The sequence below is a fragment of the Phocoena sinus genome, chromosome 9, assembly GCF_008692025.1.
Source record: "Phocoena sinus isolate mPhoSin1 chromosome 9, mPhoSin1.pri, whole genome shotgun sequence".
In the NCBI taxonomy this organism is placed as follows: domain Eukaryota; kingdom Metazoa; phylum Chordata; class Mammalia; order Artiodactyla; family Phocoenidae; genus Phocoena; species Phocoena sinus.
This window is the reverse complement of record NC_045771.1, coordinates 96,827,730-96,850,069: the sequence shown is the minus strand read 5'-3', so window position 1 is coordinate 96,850,069 and position 22,340 is coordinate 96,827,730. Positions and strand designations below refer to the sequence as shown.

The 22,340-nt window shown below is 44.5% G+C and overlaps 1 protein-coding gene across 1 annotated transcript in view; it reads right to left on the bottom strand.

Moving 5' to 3' along the window:
- HECW1 (HECT, C2 and WW domain containing E3 ubiquitin protein ligase 1) overlaps positions 1-22,340 on the bottom strand; it is a 320,745-nt gene that overhangs the window by 23,036 nt on the left and 275,369 nt on the right. Inside the window, exon 23 of the mRNA XM_032643996.1 lies at positions 544-642. Coding sequence (XP_032499887.1) covers positions 544-642 — 99 coding nt within the window. The remainder of the gene's footprint in view (positions 1-543; positions 643-22,340) is intronic.

The following is a 22,340-nucleotide window of genomic DNA, read 5'->3' as shown; positions in this document are numbered from 1 at the left end:
TGAATATACTGAGGAATCTTTTTAGTTCATTAAGTAGTTTTATATTGGAAAAGGAAATTTTTAAATGCTTACAATAATAAACACAAAATGATTACTGACTCAGGGGCTCTCCATGGCCGTTGGAGAAGAGTATCATTTGAAAACAACTAAATTATAGACAGATCAATTCTTTTTTTTTTCTTCTTCCAGTTTTATTGAGATACAATTGACATATGGCACTGTATAAGTTTAAGGTGCATAGCATAATGACTTACATACAAGGACAGATCAATTCTACTTAGTAGTTTCATGCAATGCTTGTAATGTTACTATATTTATATAAACTGATTTATATCTGTTATATGATGTTCTCTTATGCTTACATAAAATCTCCAAATGCATTTTTATTGGACTAAAAGGTTTATGTGATATCTAAGCACTCAGAAAAGTAAATCACCATAAACCTAACAGGAATGATTAGGGGAAAAACAGGGACAAAAGGGTCAGAGGTGCCAGAGAGGCCAGTGCCTCTGGTCCCACAGGCAGGGCCGGGTGGACACTTACAGTCTCAGGAGTGCCTTATAGAAGGGCCTTGTGAAGAAAGCGTCCAGAAGGTACTGATGGATCAGAGCCAGGCCTAGGATTCGACCACTAAACCTGAACCTGGAACACAGACAAGGCAGAGCAACTGAAGGGCAGCTGGGAAATTACACTGTTAAATATTTTCATTTGTACCGTTATCTGATGTGTTTCTTCATAGTACTCATCTTTTAAGCTGCTTGAAAAGTCTGCAAATTGATGACACAATGGAGGCATCCATTCTTCTTATTCTTTACCATAAACAATGGCCATGAACTAGGTATGTACTAAGGAACCCTCCTCTCCCCCAAGTACCCAAATAGAATCATTTTGCTGGAATCCTTTTCTCAGACCTGAGAGTATAAGGACCTAAGTGATGAAAAGAGCTGGTGGAGGGGAATTCTGGGACCCTAGACAAACAGTCAGCATTTTAAAAAAATTATTTATTTTTTTTCTTTGGACACTTTTTTTTTTAACATCTTTACTGGAGTATAATTGTTTTACATTGTTCTGTTAGTTGCTGCTGTATAACAAAGTGAATCAGCTATACATATACATATACATATATCCCCATATCCCCTCCCTCTGTGTCTCCCTCCCACCCTCCCTATCCCACCCCTCCAGGTGGTCACAAAGCACGAGCTGAGCTCCCTGTGCTATGCGGCTGCTTCCCACTAGCTATCTATTTTACATTTGGTAGTGCATATATGTCAATGGCACTCTCACTTTGTCTCATCTTACCCTTCCCCCTCCCCATGTCCTCAAGTCCATTCTCTACATCTGCGTCTTTATTCCTGTCCTGCCCCTGGGTTCTTCAGAACTTTTTTTTTTAGATTCCATATATATGTGTTAGCATATGGTATTTGCTTTTCTTTTTCTGACTTCACTCTGTATGACAGACTCTAGGTCCATCCACCTCACTACAAATAACTCAATTTCATTTCTCTTTATGGCTGAGTAATATTCCACTGTATATATGTGCCACATCTTCTTTATCCATTCATCTGTCGATGGACACTTAGGTTGCTTCCATGTCCTGGCTATTGTAAATAGTGCAAACAGTCAGCAATGAACCTGAGGATCTGAATCTAAGGATATGGAAAGTTTTCTGGACCATGCATCCTCACCTATTCGGGCATCCCAAAGATACCACCTGAAGGTCTAATGTGTGCCTGACCCTATGCTGGGAGGTGGGGGACTTGAGTATGAATCACATATGGCGGCTGTGCTCATGGTCAGTGGGGGGAAGTACGTGGAATCCCACTGTGGTAATCGGTAAGTGGAGCCTACATCGTCACACGTGAAGAACAAGGTCTCTGCTGGGAGGAACTGATCACATAGACCTGGTCACCTCCAGATGTAAGGGCCTTCACTGATTTAAAACCTTGTTGGGGTAAACTGCTTCCTGGCAGTTTTGCTGGTGATCTGCCTAGCTGCATGCCACGGCTCCCGAGGGCTTGGTCCCATTGTTGCCCTGCTCCTAAACCAGTTTCCCGTCTGCCTGGTCTAGCACGCTGGTTCCCTCACCCTGTGTTCTGCCCATCCCTGGTGCCTACCTCCATGATTGGGGTCTCTCCTGTCTCTTCCTATCTAACTAGATTTTCACCTAAGCATAGACTTAGCTGTGACTTTTCTCAGATCCTCCCAGTTGGAATTTCCAACTAAGCCATGACCTTTCATGAGGCTCTTTTTAGACTCAGAAGACTCTGTACTCTGTAACTGCTATAAAAATGGTTTAAATGAATAGATTATCGGATCCTGTAATAAGTGCAATCATAAGCCGCACTTCAAATTGCCACTTTAGAAGGAGTCGATTCTTTTTGCGTGAAATAACATGTAAATATTATTGACTCCGGGATGACCAGAGGCGAGTAGAACGTTAGTAAAGGTGCTAAAGGGGCACCGTGGATGGGGAGGCTCATGGAACAGCTGAACATCCTACAGTCCTTGAGGCCGGGGTACACCATCAGTGCTGCATCCCCCAGGGCTCTTTCCTGATACCCCAATAACCAATGGGTCCCGAACATGGCGGCCACAATCCTGCGTACTCCATGCAGGCTTACCCACTCTAACGGACTCTGAGGCATCACAACTGATGCTCCTAACATGATGTGGGGCTGTGGCCATGTGGTGGAGACGGCGAGACCACCCACAGTGGGAAGAGAGCAAACGTCAACACAGAGGTGCCTGCCAAGAACCTCCCTCACTTAGAGGTGGCCCTGAAAGGCCTAGTAAAGAGAAATGGTAATCTCAGCAGGCAGTAGTGTCTGCAGAAATGGAATAGATAAAAATATTACATGAGAATACTATTTTCAGCTCAATGTTAAAAAAGGGACTATCTCAATAAATTGTAAATTCTCCAGCAAAATACACGTTACTCAAATCTATTCAAGAAGAAGAACTTAAATAAACAAATGACCATAGTATAAACTAGAAAACTTTGAGGAAAAAGAACTATGTTCAAAATTGATGCTGGGACAGTCCATACATGGACAGAAAACACCCTTACTATTTAAATAGCTCCAGACACCAGAAAAGGGTAGAAAACTTCTTACTTCATCATTATGAGCTACCATAACCACAAAATGGAATCTGGGAAAAAGGAAAGGAAACTAAAGACATCTCACTTATACATTAAAAACATCATAAATAAAACACAAGGGAAAGTACCAGTCCATTCCCTGAATAATGCCAGATGATTAAGGATGTTTGATTTTAGGAAACTAAGGACAATTTACTATTAGGTATTCTATTATTAAAATTAATAACGATGTCAAGAGACAAAAATCATATGGCTTTTCTTTTTTTTTGGTTAGAAGCTGAAAAGTTACTTGAAAATATTCACCGTCTATGATATCACTTATATGTGAAATCTAAAAAAATGATACAAATGAACTTATTTACAAAACATAAATAGACTCACAGACTTAAAAAACAAACTTATGGTTACCAAAGGGGAAAGGTGGTGGGGGAGGGATAAATTACGAGGTTGGGATTAACATATATACACTAGGACATATAAAATAGATAATCAACAAGGTCCTACAGTATAGCCCAGAGAACTCTCCTCAGTACCCTGTAATAAGCTATATAGGAAAAGAATTTGAAAAAGATTATATATATATATGTGTGTGTGTTTATATATATATATATATATATATATATATATATATATATATATATATCTGAATCACTTTGCTGTATATCTGACAGTAACACAACATTGTAAGTCAACTGTACTCCAATATAAAATAAAAATTTTTAAAAATGGGGTAAAAGGGGACCAAGAAAAAAAAACATCCACTGTCCATTTCTGAAGAAAAAAAATCTTTGTAGTAAACAAGGAATAGAAGAATACTTCCTTACATAATGAAGAACATTCATCTCTGCATCATATCTGACAATAAAAATACAGGGTGCTGGTTACCACCACCCTTCACACTGTTCCATCAGTTCTAGTCACTGTAATTCATTACAAGTGGAAAATGGGAAACAGATTAGAAGTAACGTTTATGGAATGCCTATTGGGCCAACACATATTAGGTTATCTCGTTGATCCTTGTTACTCTATTTTATGACTATGGCTATCTTCATTTCACAAGAAGTCTAGGGTCAATAATTAGCCCCGGGCAAGTGGTACACTGGGGAAACTGACCCATATCTGCCAGAAGCCCGACCAAGCCTTTTGCTTTGTGTCCATTTTGAGAAGCTGGACAGTAGTGAGGTTAATCCTCTGGTCCAGGGGCCAGGCTGCCTGGTGTGTGACCTCGTGCTGGGACTTAACCACCTATGCTTCATTTCTTCTTCTGGAAAATGGTACCCTCCAGGTGATAACTATTATTATTTTATGTTGGCTTCCAATACCTCCTTGTGCTAATTAGGAATATTTTGATTCAAGTAACCTTCAACTAGTTTAAGCCAAAGGGGGAATTCATTATAAGGTCCTGGCAGTGTCTCAAGAAACGCAGGGTCAGGAATGCAGTTGAGCGTCAGGAACTGGGGTGACTTCACCCTCCCTCATCCAGTGTCTCCCCTTAGCTCTTCTCTGTGCACATCTGCTCCTTTCTTCTCTCTCACTGCCAACACGGCTCATGTCTCTCAGCCTGGAGTTCAAGCCCCTAGAGAGACCAACTTGACTTTCACTGACCTAGGTCCAAATTTCCAGCATGATTCCGTGATTGTCCCAACTCAGCTTGGATGTCCACCCTGCACCAATCCTGAGCGGTCAGGAAAGCAGGGTCTGGGGAAGAGATCTCGGAGTCTGGTGTCCTGCTCAGCACTTTGAAGCTGGGATCAGCGTGGCTTGCCTCTCCACCAGGGGCTGGGATCAGATGGAGGGTGGCAGATGGGGTTGTTTTCAGCACATGGGACTGCAATGCAGACCACCCACTGAGAACTGCTTATTTGCTTTGAATGGGGTCAGGCATAAGATGGAATTTCTAAAGACAAAATTATATTGGTTTCACAGGCTGATGTGGGCAACTAGTAGGCCCTTGATATTTTCTCATAGCTGTGTGAGCAATCCATGATAATGTGGTTTGGCTTTATATAAACACAGACAGGATGGCTCATAGCCAGTCCAGTACATACAGTAAAATATATTCCAGAGAGATGAACTATGGTCTGGGGTGTGTTAGTACAGAGCACATAATACAGGGACTGTACAATTCAAATCCAAACAACAGCTTAAAAGGCAGAGACGGGAATGGAAAGCCTTTCCCAGTTGATGAATTGCCCTGACAATCTCACGAGAAAACATCTTCCAGTGCTTGTACATCTCCTTTATCCATCTCACCCAGCTTGAACAACTGCTTGCTGGGAAATTGATTGTGTTTGTTGTCAGCATTGGTTGGAAATGTGTAGGAATTAGGAGACGGAAAGAAAGTCCTTTTCTTTAGCCTATGGATTGATCACTGGAGAAACTATCCAGATAATTTAAGCAAAACAAAAGAAAAACAGTTTACTTTTTAATTTTATTTTATTTTGCGGTACGCGGGCCTCTCACTGCTGTGGCCTCTCCCGTTGCGGAGCACAGGCTCCGGACGCGCAGGCTCAGCGGCCATGGCTCATGGGCCCAGCCGCTCCGCGGCATGTGGGATCTTCCCGGACCGGGGCACGAACCCGTGTCCCCTGCATCGGCAGGCGGACTCTCAACCACTGCGCCCCCAGGGAAGCCCTCATTTAATAGACTCCAAAGTATTTCATTTTCTGAATGTTCTATGCTTGGTTTGGCGCTCCCCACGCTGATGGAAACCTAAGTGGTTTTCATCTTTACGCATCTGCTCACAGGTATTGGAGGGGGACAGCATACAGCCAGTCAACTCTGGGACCATGGGAGAACCTCTGAAACGGGCAGATGTCCCTCTTCAAGCATCCTCATCAACACCTCAGCACACATCCGGGAGATTAACTTGAGTTGCCTCGGATAAAAGAAACTGGAGCCACTCTGAGCTTTCCTAACGCTGCTGAGGGACATCACGGCAGGAAAGCTGAGAGCGACCAATGTTACTGGCAAAGGTTTATCTCACTTCCATCTCGGTTTTGCACACTGCAGTGAGCGTTCAAAGGCAATGGAGTTTCACATATTTCCAGCACATCTTCCCACCTGGTTTAAAAGGCCCAGCAAAGACTTGAGTCTCCCCTTGAGAGGGTTACTGTTTGTTGACTCATTACTCTTTGGGTTGTTTGCCAATAATCCAAGAAAAGCAGTATAGTGGAGAGGACCACGTTGCAAGCTCTGATGTCAGGCTGCTTCGGTTTAACTCTTCTGACCTGTGTGACTTTGGGCAAGCTGCTTACCGTCCCTGGGCTTCAGTTTACTCATCTACACAATGGGATCATAATGGTACCTACTCTATAGGGCAACTGCTAAGATGCTGAAAGGCTTTGCCCAGGGACTAGTGGAGGTCAGTCTACCTGGATGTTTATCCAGAGACTGGCATGCCTGATCCCTTTTCCAGGCTGAGGATCCTAGGGCTACACATCCAGGCCTGATCAAAGGATGAGAATGTGGGGCTTCCCAGGTGGCGCAGTGGTTGAAGTCTGCCTGCCGATGCACGGGACGCGGGTTCGTGCCCCGGTCTGGGAAGATCCCACGTGCTGCGGAGCGGCTGGGCCCGTGAGCCATGGCCGCTGAGCCTGCGCGTCCGGAGCCTGTGCTCCGCAACGGGAGGGGCTGCGGCAGTGAGAGGCCCGCGTACCGCAAAAAAAAAAAAAAAAAAAAAAAAAGGATGAGAATTTGGACTTGACCAGTGGACTAGCCTGCACTTTCCTGCTGTTACAGAACTGCAGACTTCTGCTTTGCTTACAGACAGCACTCCTGTATCGCAGTGCCTGGCTACAGACGAGGGCACAGTCCACATTTGCTGAATTGAATTAAATCGAAAGTTATCATTTGGTTTGATTCCAGTGGATAAACTGTACAAACCTACTGAAAATTCCTGAAACGTCATTTGAAGCTTGTTCGATGAGATTAATTGTTCACATTTCCAATATCTAGAGTAGGTCTCTGATCTGAAAGATGGACAGAAAGACCAAACTGCAGAGAAGACTTGAGGTCATGGAGTCAATGTATGGGCGAATGTGATGAATGTTTCACACCCAGAAGCTGAACTAGCAGGTCTCTCTCTCCCTTTCTCTCTCCCTCTTCCATCTCTCTAATGAAACTCTGTGTAGGAACATGTTTTAGCAGCAGGTAGGATGTAATGATTTCACGGTGTACTTTTCAACTGATTCTTTAAGCAAAAGCAGTTTGCGTAATGGCAAAAAATTTAGCCAGGAAGTTTGGGAGAGGGATTTCTTGTCCACAGGTCAGATTTATGGAAGGGGAAACAGGATGGTTTGCCAAGTGAAGAAAATAAAAGACCTAATTACACAGCATTGTAAATCAACTATACTTCAATAACATTAAAAAAAAAAAAAAAGACCTCATTACCCGGGAAAGACATTTTGGATAATGCAACAAAACCCTTCAAAAAGGCTTCTAGTTAATTCCTTTATATGAAAGTGATATAAAAATGGGATAACACCCTCATTGCAGTGTCCAGGCAACATTTCAAGTCTGAAAGGTTCTGCTGTGGTCTTTCTGGTAGTTTGATCCCCTGGCATAAAACTTGTGTCCCTGATAATTGTCTCACGGTGTCTTTTCGTTCCGGCGACCGTTTCAGGCTCTTCTTTTTTTTTTTTTTTTTTTTTTTTTTTTTTTTTGCGGTACGCGGGCCTCTCACTGTTGTGGCCTCTCCCGTTGCGGTGCACAGGCTCCGGACGCGCAGGCTCAGCGGCCATGGCTCACGGGCCCAGCCGCTCCGCGGCATGTGGGATCTTCCCAGACCGGGGCACGAACCCGTGTCCCCTGCATCGGCAGGCGGACTCCCAACCACTGCGCCACCAGGGAAGCCCTTCAGGCTCTTCTTGACCTGTAAGCCATCAATCTCTCTCTGTATGCTTCTTGGCTTCTGCATCTTTTCATGCATCACCACTAAGCATCAGAGATACTCCCTGTACCAGCTTCAGCCTTGAGGAGCCCAAAGCTGGTCCCATCTCTGGGCCTTCCTGCCTGGAAGGGGCATCAGTGTATTAGGGAGCTGTCAAGAGCTGGACACTTGGTGACAATGTGCTTGGGGACTGAGGCAGATACAAGAACAGCTGGCAGGACACTGAGGTCTGCTCAAAACCCGCCACAGAGGCAACAGACCTTGATGGCTTCTTCCAAACACCATGGTATCTTCCGGAGCACAAACACCTTCAGAACCAGCACTGCAATGGCAAATACCAGAGGCTCAAAAACATTTTTTTGGTCACTGAGCGAAGCCAGAGGGCTGCTAAAACTGCCCCCGGGCCTGAGTGCCCCCAGACCACCGTCACAATGGCCTGTCTCCCAAGCTATGACTCTGGGACTGCACCCACCTGCACGGCCTACCTCCTGCAGACTGACAGCTGAGTTCTAGAAGGTTTTCTCTGCTGCAGTCATGTTTTCCATCCCTGCTCATTTCCGGCTCTTCCCCCATCACTGCTTCCCTGGCAATGGGCCAGGACTTGCAGGGGTTAAGGTCCTTTAAGATGTCTTTGCGGTCCTCCGAAGAACAGAGCCGGTTCCTCAACTGTAGCACAGTTGGCATTTGCTGTCCTGTGCCCTGCAGGGTGTTTCACACCCACCCTGGCCTCTGCCCACCAGACGTCAGTACCACCCATCCCCCCAAAATTGCGATCACCAAAACTGTCTCCAGACATTGCCAAATGTCCCCTGGTGGGGCTGGGGCAAAACCACCCTCTTCAGGAGCAGGATATCCTAATAGGTGGTCATGGTCTCCTTTCTGACACATGGGCACCGTCTGCCTCTCCTGGGCTCTCGAACGCAGTGAAGGTCACAACCTCCAGGCTTTGTGCTCCACTCTGCACATATCTGAGCAGTTTTCATCACTCCCTTAATTTCTTTTTTTTGCGGTACGCGGGCCTCTCACTGTTGTGGCCTCTCCCGTTGCGGAGCACAGGCTCCGGACGCGCAGGCTCAGCGGCCATGGCTCACGGGCCCAGCCGCTCTGCGGCACGTGGGATCTTCCCGGACCGGGGCACGAACCCATGTCCCCTGCATCGGCAGGCGGACTCTCAACCACTGCGCCACCAGGGAAGCCCACTCCCTTAGTTTCTAAGTGTGCCTTCCGACTCCACCAAACCTCATTTCAGACTCCCGCCTAGAACTTGGGCTCTAGGTCTCTCTTGGGAAAAGGATGGGAGGGGAGAATAATGCCTCCCAAATGTACCAGATTGTGTTATCCTTTCTGAGGGGATGATGTCTGATCTGAATTAAGAAAAGGAGTGAGCTTCCAGGAAAGGAGCATTGCAAGCTGTGGGAACAGCAATGCCAGAGGTGGGATCATATATGGTTTGCTTGAATAACAATAAAGAGGGCAAAGGGGCTGGACACCGGAGAGAGAACGAGAAGATGGGAGAACATGAGTTTGGAGACATTCCCCAGGAGACAGGTCATGCAGGGCTTGGCAGGCATGGGGAGGAGTGTGGATTGTATTCTGAGTGTGATGGGGATCCACTGGAGGTCCCCTGTAGGGCTGATGGGATGAAATGACTGATGCTGGGAATGATCACTCTGGATGCTGCAGGGAGAGAGGGGAGGCTGGCAAGAGTGGGAGCAGACACTCCCAGGAGACACTGCAGGAGTTTAGAGGCTCCTGCAGTAACCCAGGTGGGAGGTGATAGCAGATTACACTGGGGTAGTGGGGATGGAGGTGATGAGCTCAGATTCGGGATGCATCTTCATGACAGAACCAAGAGGATTCGCTGATGGATTGGATGGGAGACGCGAGAAAAAGAGAGGCGTCAAAGACAGTCCATGGTCTTGGGCCAGAGCAATTGTGTAGATGGTGGTGCCATTTAATGAGATGGGAAACACCAGAAGAGAAGGTTTGGAAGAGAAACTTGAGAGTTCTCTTTTAGGCCTATTAAGTTTGTGATGCTTACTAAATATCCAGGTGGAGCTGTTGAGTGGGCAGTTTGACCAATCAGTCAGGAACAGGGCCAGGCTGCAGATGTTAATGTGGGGTCACAAGGATGGAGCTACATGAATCCATGAAGCTGGATGAGATCACCAAGGAAATGCGAGCGGTTGGAGCGGTGGACCAAGGGCTGAGCCCTAAACAGTGCAACATCCAGGGGTCTGGAAGCTGACAACAAAGGCAACTGAGCAGGAACAGGGGATGAGTTAGGATGGGAACCAAGGGATGTGGAGAGTGTTCAGGAAAGAGGCAGAGACCGACTGTGTCAAGTGCCTCTGAGATCAAATAATAGGAGGTCCAAGAGTTGCCCACTGGGTTTGGCAACCCTGATGAGAGCTGTTTCTGTGGAGGGAAAGGGGAGGAAAGGCTGGAGAGAATGGTAGAAGAGAAAGCAGAGAAAGTAAGCACAGATAACTCTTTGTAGGAATGTTTCTTTAAACATGTAGGAGAGCTGTGAATCAAAGTGGTAGGTGGAGGAGGGTGTGACATCTAAGGAAGCTTGGATTTGTTTTTAAATGTGAGAGAAATGACAGCGTGTTCATGCATTTTTAATCTCAACAAATTTACCGAGTGCCTCCTCTGTGCCAGGTGTGTACAAAGATATGAAGGTAAACGTTCGTTCTGAAGAATGTACAGTTCGGTAAGGGGGAGAGATCTAGCAATGCAGCATTTCATTACCATGTAGCACGTGCTGTAGAAGAGGGCACAGGAGGTGTGAAAACCCAGAGGAGGGAGACTTAGCTGACTTGGGAGGGATTAAATCTAGGTAGGCTTCCTGGAGGAAGTGATGACTGAGGTGAGCTTTGAAGAATGAGTAGAAAATTAGTCTGCTTCAGAAGGCAGGGAAGGGCTTTTCAAGAAAATAAAATCATATGAGGAAAGAGGCAGGAAACAGAATGGAATATGTTTAGAACAGCAAGAAATTCACAATGACTAGAGCAGAAAGAGGGAAAAGGGGCAAGGTGAGGCTGAAGAAAGAGGAAGTGGGAGGTCCTGGAAAGTCTTGTTCTCCATGCCAACAAGTTCAGCCTTTAAACTGTAGAGAATGGGGACCCACTGAAGGACTTAAGCCAAGGGGGTGACATGCTTGCTTTGGGATTTTAGAGAAATCAGCCTGCAGCCATGTGAGGGATAGTTCTGAGGACGGACAGAGGGGAGGGTATTACAGTATGTCCAGGGAATTGTGAGGAACATTTTGGAGATAAAATTTTCAGGACAGGGAGCTTTATGTGAGCAGAAGGAGAAGAGAAGGATGACAGGAAGTGGTTCCTGGGAGAAATTAGATCTTAACTTCGAGGGGAATCAAGTTGACGATGTTTAGCAGGGACAAAAGCTGAAAAAGTTTGAAGCTCAGCAGAGAGGTCAGGATAAAAGCAGAGATTTAGAATTCATAGTTTGACATGGAGAGAACTTTATGGAAGTTTATTTTGATTCCATTGCTATATTTTATGTAAAATTATATCTTTCCATCTATCTGTCTGTCCATCCATCCATCCACCCATCCATCCATCCATCCACCCATCCATACATCCAATAAAATAGCATGGAAGGACTTAAGGCAAAATATTAATAGCATTTATTTCTGTGTGGGCTTATTTCCTTATGTATATTAAATATTTTTACAATGAATGTGGGTTACTGATGTGATAAAATTATATATATTTATTTGCATATAATAGAGATACAAGGAAAACTAGAAGACATTGGTGTCTCAGAATCTAAGGGAGTAGACTTTGAGGTAGGAGTCCATATCTACCGCAGTGATGTTTCCATTAAGGTAGAGAGGGATAATAGTCCCCTAAGTTTGCAATTAGGTGGTCTCCACTGTTCAAGGAAAGAGCAATTTTGGTGAATACTGATGTCAGGTTTCAGTAGGTAAAGGAGAGAATGAGGGAAAGGAGCCGTAAGCAGGGGGAGAGAGTAAAGTACAAAGACAGATGAGAAAGAGAACATTTCTGGAGTAAGGGCATGGAGGAGATGGGAACAGAGGGAGCCAGAACCTCAGTGCGAGATCCTCCTGGACTGGGAGAAGGGCGATGCAGGGAAGTATTAGGGTCGAGTGGGTATTTGTAGTCATGGTGGGAAATGGAAGTGGTCCTCTCAAGAGTTTCCACTTCAGTAAGATCTGAAGGCATCTCCTCAAAGTGAAGGAGTCTGGTTGGTAGGGGCTTTCAGGCCAGTGGAATGAAAGATGCATCAAAGGACAGGTGAGCTTTGCTATAGAACCTGCTGAGGTCAGAGAGTATGATTTAGGATTGTACCGTCTCTCAGGATCATTTCATTTTCTCTGGTGCTAGAGGTGCAGGGAACAGCTCCAGTGTTGAACATGGGAGACTGAGTTATGATATTGATCCAAGGTGGCGTTTTGCCCATCAGACGGGGTGTAAGCGTGGAGGGGAGGGGGAATTGTGTACAGGGGAAAGAGGCGTTCAGAACTTGAAGTTTTCTTCATCTGTCCTGAAAGAGACCCTGCCAACACAAGATAATGACAGAATATGGTCTTCTGACTGCTAATTAGCAACTGAAATGAATGTGTCTAGCCCAAGTGCCCTTCACTAAAATTAGCCCTGCAGGGGGCAAAGGACTAAGACCAGGGCTGCTTATTCCTCAACATGGCAACATGGTGGGCCAAATGGGCGCCTCCTGTTCAGAGAAAGCTCTTCTAGAAGTATATTATGCAGATTATCTGTATCTGTAGCGGGTTGAATGTGCCCCCCAAAGATGCATCGTCTTCCTCAACCCTGGATCCTATGACCTTAAGAAAAAGGGTCCTAAAAACAAAAAAAAACAAAAAACAAAAAGAAAAAGGGTCCTTGCAGATATTATTAAGGATCCCAAAATGAGATCATCTTGGATTATCCACGTGGGCCCTAAATCCACTGCCAAAAGTGCTTATAAGAGACAGAAGAGGAGAAGACACAGAAACAGAGGAAAATGCCATGTGAAGACAGAATCAGAGACTGAAGTTATTGCAGCCACAAGCCAAGGAATGCCTGGAGCCACCAGAAGCTGAACGAGGCTGGGAAGGATTCTTCCCCAGAGCCTGGGCAGAGGACATGTCCTTGCTGACACCTCAATTTTGGACTTCTGGCTTCTAGAACGGAGAATACCCAGTCTGTGGTAACTTGCTAAGGTAGCTCTTGGAGAGTAATATAGCACCCAATGCAAAGGACACCCCTCTTCCTTCATCTTCTTGGACATTGATCACTAAACCTATAATTGCAGAGTTTATAAGTTGACCCACTGAAGTCATATTTTTAATTTCATGCAAGAGGAGAATTTATCTAATTTTCAACAAGACATAGACTCTGGTTCCATGCCCAGAATTATATAGGAAAGTTGACCAAACAATGCTGCTTGCCTGGATAACTGAAATGTTCTGAGATCTGCTATAATCCTCATCTAACTGGGTAAAACAGGAAGGTGAAGGTTTAAAAGGTCTTAATTATCTGAGCTGCAAAGACCAGAGAATAAAGGAATAACAGTGTCACTGTGCTCCAGGCAAAACCCATAGCGCCCTACTGACCCTTTAGATGTTGTGTCCTTCTCTGCCTGTGACTCATTAAGCAATGTACAGTATTACACAAAAACTGAGTCAGGTGAAAAAAATAATCAATCTGCTATAACCTAAACAACTTTTAGGTTTTTCATTCATTCAATCTTTCAACAACTCATATTGAGGTACCTACCATTTTTGAGGCACTGTCCAGTTGCTGGGGTACTTAGAGCACAACAGACAAGGCTCCCAAGCTTCCATGGGGCATACAGACTAGTGACATTATGGTTCAGGAAATTATTAGAATTACTAAACTACTACCTAAGTCTCAACTGAAATGACATTCTGTAATTTTCACCTGACTGGCAAAATAATAATGGCTCTGACAACATCATGTTCTCATGCTACACAAAAGCATAAGTACTGGTATAACCACATACCAGGAATACTTGAAGCTATCTGAGTAATTGGTTCTGAATTAATTGTATTGGTAGAGGGGAAGTATGGGAAGCATAAACTATATAAATGAATCAACACGATGTCAGGGCTTGCGACTATGTTCTATTTAGCTTGATTGTTTTGAAGATTTATCGACTGATTGTATTTTTCTTTACAGCATAGAATTAGTTGATATTCTTTGCGATGAGAATAGAAGAAGAAAGTCCCTAGAAGTCTGGATAGTAAGGAAAGCCAATCTTGGAATCTACATTTGCTATTCATCATCTGAAACCTGAAAGTCCTTCATGCCCCTTTGTGCCCCAGAGGTCCCAAGGCATCTGTCTGGTCCGTTCCCAGCCTGTGCCTGAGGGTCTGTCTCCTGGATTATGTCACACACTTTCTTAGATGTCTGGAGTGATTCCCATGTGTCTGTCGCAGTGAGGTTCCTAATCATTAGATTTATACGTCTCCACCAATTATTCCCCTTCTCAGATCCTGAGACCATTTAGGTACCTTGATCCTGTTCTCAATTTGACTAGGGTTGAACTTTTGTCCCAGGTCCACCTGTGCAAATGTCCTTTTCAATACATTTTTTTTCCCAGACAGCTTTACTATTCTTAACTTAGGAAATCCATTCCAGGTGGTTGACCCTGACCCTGGCCCTGGCCCTCCATTCATTCCAAATTCTGTTGCTGTAAAACTCTTCACCCTTCCCACTGCTCTGAATATATATTTCCTCTAATGAAGTTGAGGCTAGACAGAAGATAAACCTTTGTATTTTCACATAACTTATGTTTATAGAAAAGCTCTTCCAATAGACAAAAAGTCTTTTGAAGACGAGATGTTGGCTCTCTTAATTCTATTTGGTATTTAAACAAATCCAAAAATGAACACATCTCTTGGAAAGTACGTCTTTCAATGACTTAACCAACAGTTGCAATTTTTAACATTTTTATACTTAGAAAGGGTCAAGCGTAAGGATTTCTCAGCCATGATATTAACTACATATTGTAACTTATTCTCGGGCTTGTATTGTTACTAGAGTATTTTCATTTCCTTTGTCCTCAAAGCAAATTTTTAAGGTGGGCAGCATCCATTTCCTTTACTTAATCAAGCCACAATGTATCCACAAAAAAGTTTGAGGCACGTAATCGAAGCCTAATTTTTAATCCCCAGGTTACACGTTAGGACACTGAAGTAAGGTAATGTAAACAGCCTGGTCAAATTAATTAACTTTGATTCTTTTGAAACCTTTGCTCAGTTTAAATCCTAACACACCAGGGAAATTAGGAGAACAGGAAATGCCATCTCCCGCCTCTGTACAGCACAGAAGCTTATTCACACCTCCACCAGTGGTCACTTATACAAAACGTGCTGTGACATTTTGTCCAATCATATATGCATCCAGGACAGCTAAAGGTGGGAAACCCAGATCTCTATGGCGGGAACTTATTATTCTTTTTTAAGTCCTTTCAATGTTAGGTTGAAACAGCCTCTCCACTTTTCTCTCCCCATCTACAAATAAGGGATAATAATGTTCAATTTTGCTTACCTACCTCGAGGGAGAATTTTAGAAAAGAGTACTTTAATGCTCATAGGTTCTTTGAAGATGAAAAAGCATCCATAATTGCTAAATTCTATGATATTTTAAAAACCCATCTCAAAGATATTCCTTTTTCCTTATGCTTGTAACTTGGATTAATTAAAAACAATTATCCTTTCTCAACCTCACTATTTAAGTGCATTAAATACGAGGTCCCCACACAATATGTGTTTCCATGCTCTACCCGACATTATTGCCTTCCTCTTTGGACGTCCACTTCATGTTTTCTAACTTCTCACGTATTGGTAAACGGAGTGAAAATCTGTTGTTTCTGGCTGGGGTGATTTCATTTCTTTGTGTGAAAACTGCACCCACATCTAGCTTTCTTCTTCTCACACTCTCTGGAGGGCTCCTGAAGCCGCCACCAGCATCTGTGGCAGTGTTTCTCCAAGGGCGGAGATCCTTCCTTTGGCATCAGGTTCCCTGGGGTGCTTGTTCGAATATAGGTGCCTGGAGATTAGACTCTCTGTGGGGTGCGCTCTGGGAATCTGCATTTAAAACAAGCTCTGCAGTTGCTGACTGAAGTTTGAGGACCACAGACTCCAAGTCCCTCATCCTTTTTTTTTTTTTTATGATGGAAAAATATGGCGTGAAAGTCGGAAGTGAAGTTTTGACTCAGGCAACAGTCACTGTGCTCTATGCGTGGGTACCAGAGAAGGATGGAGTTCAAAGACCTGTCTCTTCCAAAAGCAGAGGATGTGAAGGGTCCTGCTTGGCCTCTTCTCAGCCCAGTGACCTGCATCCATGCCTCCTCCTGTCCCACTAAATAGGGGCGGGGTTCTTCCTTTTGTCCCAAGCTAATCTCCTTCTTGTGTCACCAGCCTGTACGCGGTGACACTTGCCATGTGTTTCCCTCCAGTCCAGAGGACGAAGGGCTGCCCTGGTTTCAGTTTCTCTTTCCACCTGTGCCGTACAAGTCTTTCCCCTTCTTCTTTCATTGTCTCCTCAAAAACCTTGCACCCTTCCAGCTGCCCCACCCAACTGAGCTTCCAGAAAAAGCAGTGATCAGGTCTACAGACGGCTAATACAAATTAAAACAAACAGAGCTCCCTGTTTGGAATGTGAACGCAGTGCAAAGAGCAGGGGCAAGTACCAGCAAAAAGCGCGTCCCTGCTATGCAGTCAGTATTTGGGAAGGGCAGTCTTGATTCTCTGCAGCTCCCTGTACGTACAGAACGACGTTTCCCCGCTCCCACGCCACGCCCGGCGCGGTCTGCATTCCCTTTGCTGGGTGCACATTCCTGCCAGCTGAGTTCAGGGTTTGGCCCTAAGCTAGTGTCCCATCTCTACAGCTAATCGTGGGTTGGGCTTGGTCCTGACATCCCCGCCAGTGGTTTGCTCTGTAATTGTTCCCTCCTGGTCTGTGGGAAGACTGAGGCGTGGCATCTGACCCTCCTGCACGTGCAGGCCCGCGGGGAGGGACAGGGTGGCCTGCCGCTGGGCAGGTGAAAAAACCACCTGCCTGAACACTCCCTGCCCTCTATCCTCCCAACCACCCAGGAATGCTGTGGGAATCCTGATTCCCAAGGGGTGTGGTGTCCGTCCCTGAATGAGTCGGGGAGGCAACCGTCCTGGGAAGCCTAGAGGGGTGGGATAGGGAGGGAAGGAGGGAGACGCAAGAGGGAGGAGATATGGGGATACATGTATACGTATAGCTGATTCATTTCGTTATACAGCAGAAACTAACACACCATTGTAAAGAATTCTACTTCAATAAAGATGTTAAAAAAAAAGCAAGTGGAAGAATTACTACTAAAGAGGACTAACTAAATAATTTCATTTCTATGAAGTTCTAGAGCATACAAAGAAAACAGGTGCTGAAAATATCTATTCAGTGATTTCAGGGAGTTGAGAGGGGTCACAGATAGACTGGGAAGGACCACGAGAAGATTTCTGAGGTGACAGAAAAATTCCATATCTTTGTAAGGGTGTAGGATATAAATGTATATATATTTGTCAAAAATATACAGATAAAGTTTGTGCATGTAACGTGTACATTTTACTTTAAAATATCAAATTCAGGTCTGGAGAAGTGTACAAGCTCTTGAACCTGGGTGATAAGAGCATTAGGCAGGTCTGTTGTTTGTATATGTTTGAAACGACTCATAAAGGGTATTAAAAACAAGAGGAAGCAAGTGGGAGGTTCTCTTCTGGGTGGACTTGAAGGGAATCAGAGCATGGACTCAGCTCAGGGGCTGGGTTACGCTGGCCCAGGAACCAGAGATGTTGAACATGAACATGTTTTTTTATAGAACTATAGGCCAGGGAAATATTCTTAATCCTGCAAAAATACTGCTGCCCTTGGTCAGCCATGTGACACATTTCTTTTCCCAAGCTTTTTCCATATGGGAACATTAAAGCCATAGTTCTCAATAGGGACATATTTGGCAATATCTGGAGACACTTTTGGTTGTCACAACCCCGGGACGGTGGTAGTGGTGGGACTGTACCTAGTGGGCAGAGGCCAGGGACGCTGTTCAACGTCCTCCAACGCACAGGACAGTCCCCACCATAAAGGATCATCTGGCCCCAAATGTCATAGTGCCAAGACTCAGAAACCTGGGATCAAGAGAACCAACCTAGCTTTCTCTAACACTTTCTGAAGTCCCTATAAAATACACACATACACTCAAGGACAGAATGATGGCATCCGCATCTGTTAAATGCCTACTGGGTACCAGTCACTTTTCCGGTACCCTTACGACCATCACACAGAATAGGCACTGTTATCACCTTTTCACGGGAAAGGAGGCTAAGATGCAGACCCTGCCCAGGGTCACACAGCAGCTGAGAGTTACAGCAGGAATTTACTCCTCTGGCTGTGTGGCACCCTGCCTCAGGAACTGAAGGTTGCTGCCTGTATGCCAGAAACCATGCTGGTTGCAAGGGGCGATAACGTGCTTGCTGCTTGATCCAGTTTCGAAGCTAGCACGAATCCTTACCATACAGAGTAGCCAGGGAGAAATGGAATGAGAAATGCAGACAGCCCAGAGTGGTGTTTTATTCAAACTGTTTTGCACAGAAGTATAAAGATGTGGGGGGGAGGAAGAAGAGTCTGAGTGGACAAATGACCAGCCCCCAGACTCCCTGAAGGAGACTAGCTCCACCTTCAGGAGCTAGTCTCCTGACTAGCTCCAATGAAATTTATATTGGAAAGCAAGGTTTCAGCTAAAAGTGTCTGAAAACCTTTGTTTCTAAAAGAACTCAAGGGGACTTGCCTGGTGGTCCAGGGGTTAAGACTCCGCGCTCCCAGTGCAGGGGGTCCGGGTTCAATTTCTGGTCAGGGAACTAGACCCTGCATGCATGCCGCAACTAAAGATCCTGCATGCCGCAACTGAGACCCGGTGCAGCCAAATAAATAAATATTAAAAAAAAAATAAGGAACTCAAGAGAAAATGAACTTACTCTTCAGAAGAAAGTTCAGGAAAGAAGTCACAAGAGAACTATAAAGTATTTTAAATGGGCTTTAAGGGTGGGTGACACGTGGACCCACCCTTAAATGAGAGAACAGAGGAAATGATGGGGCCCTTAAGGGAGAGGAGCACGCCTGACGGAGCTCGAGGACTGGGTAGAAGAGCTGGCGGGAGAGGTAGACGGTGTCCCAAGACAGGTGATGTTGCACCTTGGGGAGTCCCTGAGGATCTGAGGAATCTGGCCTTCATTTTGTAGACACTGGGAATTATTAAAGATTTGAGGGCTGAGGAAAGGGAGGGCAAATGGGATGGAGAATGGAAGACACCAGAGGTAGAGTGAGCGAGGTGGGAGTGTGTCTGTGTGGCATTTCTAATACACCAGAGGCTCAGTGACTGCCCAGCAGTTCGTGCGACCAGCATCGGGTCCTCAGAAATCAGACGGCGCATTGAGGAATTCATGTCTAAGACACTTGTTTCTTTCTAATAACTTAGCTAAGCCATTTGTACCAAATGGCATTTCAGTCGTTAGGGATTTATTTTTAAAAATGTATACACACCTGTAATTTTTATATCAATTCATTAATATGCTCATAGATACTTTTTTATTATCATTAGTTTTGTCTCCTTCTGGCCTGGTTGGCTGCTCTCTCATCTCATCTCCTGGGACCCATGCTGACTAAGATGTATCCTTCCATATTTTTCCTCTAAATCATGTAATCACAGACTAAGTTATTTATATTTACGTATCTATATCCGTACAGGTACAGGTTTTGCATCGTTATTTTTTGGTTTTTAAATTGTGTTGTTCATAGTTTTCTGCTTTTCTTCCCTTAACAATATCTTGAAGAAATCCTCTCCCGTCATCTGGTAAGATTCTAATTCAGCTCTTTTACGCCTCATATCATGGTGCAGTGTGGAGCTGCTGTGATGAAGTTAACTGGTCTCTGCTGATGGACACTTGGGTTGCTTCTACATTTGTGTCTTCACAAACGATACTGAAATAAACATCCTGGTATGTTTTGTTAGGGAGGATAGGATAGCTTTTAAAAGTTTGCACTGGAGAGCCATGCTGCCTGGGTTGGATTCCTGGCTCTGCCATTTATTAGCTATGCTACCTTGGGCAAGTACTAAACCTCTACGGGTACCAGTTTCCTCATTTGTAAAATAGGGAGATCACAACAGGATGTGCAACTCATGTAGAGCTTTTACAAAGATACCTGGCCCATAATAAGGGCTCAATAATATTAGCTGTTATTATAAGAGTCCTTATAGCAGTGCTTTTATTTCTATGAGAGAGATTCATGGGCCAGAGGGTGTATGGGTTTAAAAGTTTTAGTATATACTGTTGATTGTGTTTTTAAAAAAGGCTATCAAAATTCATGTTTCTATTGGTGATGGAAGAGAATAAACTTTCACCCATGTCCTCCTGAAAAGAGGTAATATAATTCTTTTTAATATTTGCCAATTTGATTGTTATAAAGTGATATATCATTGTTTCTTTATTTTGCTTAAATATCCCTGGCCACTGATAAAGTTGAAATTCTTTTTATGGGTTTGGTGATTATTTGGATTTTTTCTTCTCTGAACAGCTTTTTTCATTTCCTTTGCTGATTTTTCTAGAGTTGTTTCTCCTCTTCTTTTCGAGGTGGAAGAGCTCTTTGAAATCTATATCGCAGATTTTCAGCCTCTGATTTTCCTGAGTTGCAAAGATTATTTTTCAGAATCAAAGCTTGCCTTTTGCCTTTATTTATGGTATTTTTGCCATAAAAATGTTTTCATTTTTATATATTCAAATATATTTTCCTTTTCTTTGCTAGATTCCAGGGTTCCAATCTTGAGTGAAAAAGACTCTACCACTCAGTTTCCTGAGTTTGTTTTCTGTTCTCAATAATGTTTATTTTCCAGACTATATAGTAAGTCACCTAGAGTTTTTTGAAGAAATCTTACTGTTACATTTTTTACATGTGCTTTCAAGTTGGAGAGGAATTTAACCTAATTTTTTTTGGTTGTATATTGGTCTCATTGACTACATAGTCCATTCTTTTCCAACTGACTTGAACTGCCACCTCTGTCATATAAATCTCACACATCCTTAGGCCTATTTCTGCATAAGGCAAGTGTTGAAAAAGAGTGTTCTCGCCAATTGTTTTGAAAGCTTTACTAGAAGTTTCTCGCAAGTTCTGAAGAAAGCTAGGTTAAGAAGTGGACATAGGGCTTCCCTGGTGGTGCAGTGGTTGAGAGTCCGCCTGCCGATGCAGGGGACACAGGTTCGTGCCCCAGTCTGGGAAGGTCCCACATGCCGCGGAGCGGCTGGGCCCGTGAGCCATGGCCGCTGAGCCTGCGCGTCTGGAGCCTGTGCTCCGCAGCAGGAGAGGCCACAACAGTGAGAGGCCTGCGTACCGCGCAAAAAAAAAAAAAAAAGAAGTGGACATAGTCACAACCAGACCTGCACATTTTATGGTGACTTCTCAGCTAATGTGTGCCCTGAGCCTCTCTAGGGCATTGCCAGGAAGGCTACTCAGAAGCAGCCAGAGATGGAACCAGGGAAGCTCTTGTAGGTGCCTAGGAAGGAACCTGGGGGCTGCTATTGGGATGCTGTGGCATGGGGGAGCTTATCTGACCCTTGACTCAAATGAAAACGACACACTGAGCTCTTCTCTCAGGAGGGGCCCTTGGGGGTTGAAGGGCCAGGAGACATCCGATGGAATCTCGCGATATTGTGGTTCCTACCTACTAATTCAGACTCTGCAGATATAGTAAGGGATATTTAAAGTGTGTTATCCATGACTTCTTAAGTTCCATAAAACTCTGCAGTGATACTTAATACCCACTTGGCCAAACTCTAAACATGCTCCAAGAAGCCTCCCTCCCCCCCTCCCCCTCCTCTTGCTAAATACCTGAAAACAGAAGATTTTTGCCACCCAGGTAGTGTCTGCTTGGAAAGGGAGAGGTCAGAGCAGGGGTAGAAGGACAGGGGGGAGTCTGGTTCACAGTTAGCAAAGGTTCTTGGAGATTTTGGCTTGAGAGGTCCCAGGATTTCTGGTTATGATATAGGAGGGTTAGATCTGTCACCACCACTGGCATGAAATGAGCAAACGGACCTTCTGGTGGTTGCACAGAAACTGATTAAACAGCATCAGATTTGAACCCTGGCTTCTGAAAATTCTTCCTACACTGATGATTATGTAAAGAGTGACTCAGATCACCATGACTTCTTAAAATGATACATGCTAATACTTAACGAACAGCGCACATCGACACTCTGGTACTCTTCCTCAAAATAGAGAAGTTCACCTCTTTCAGTTGTTTAGTGCATCTTAGATT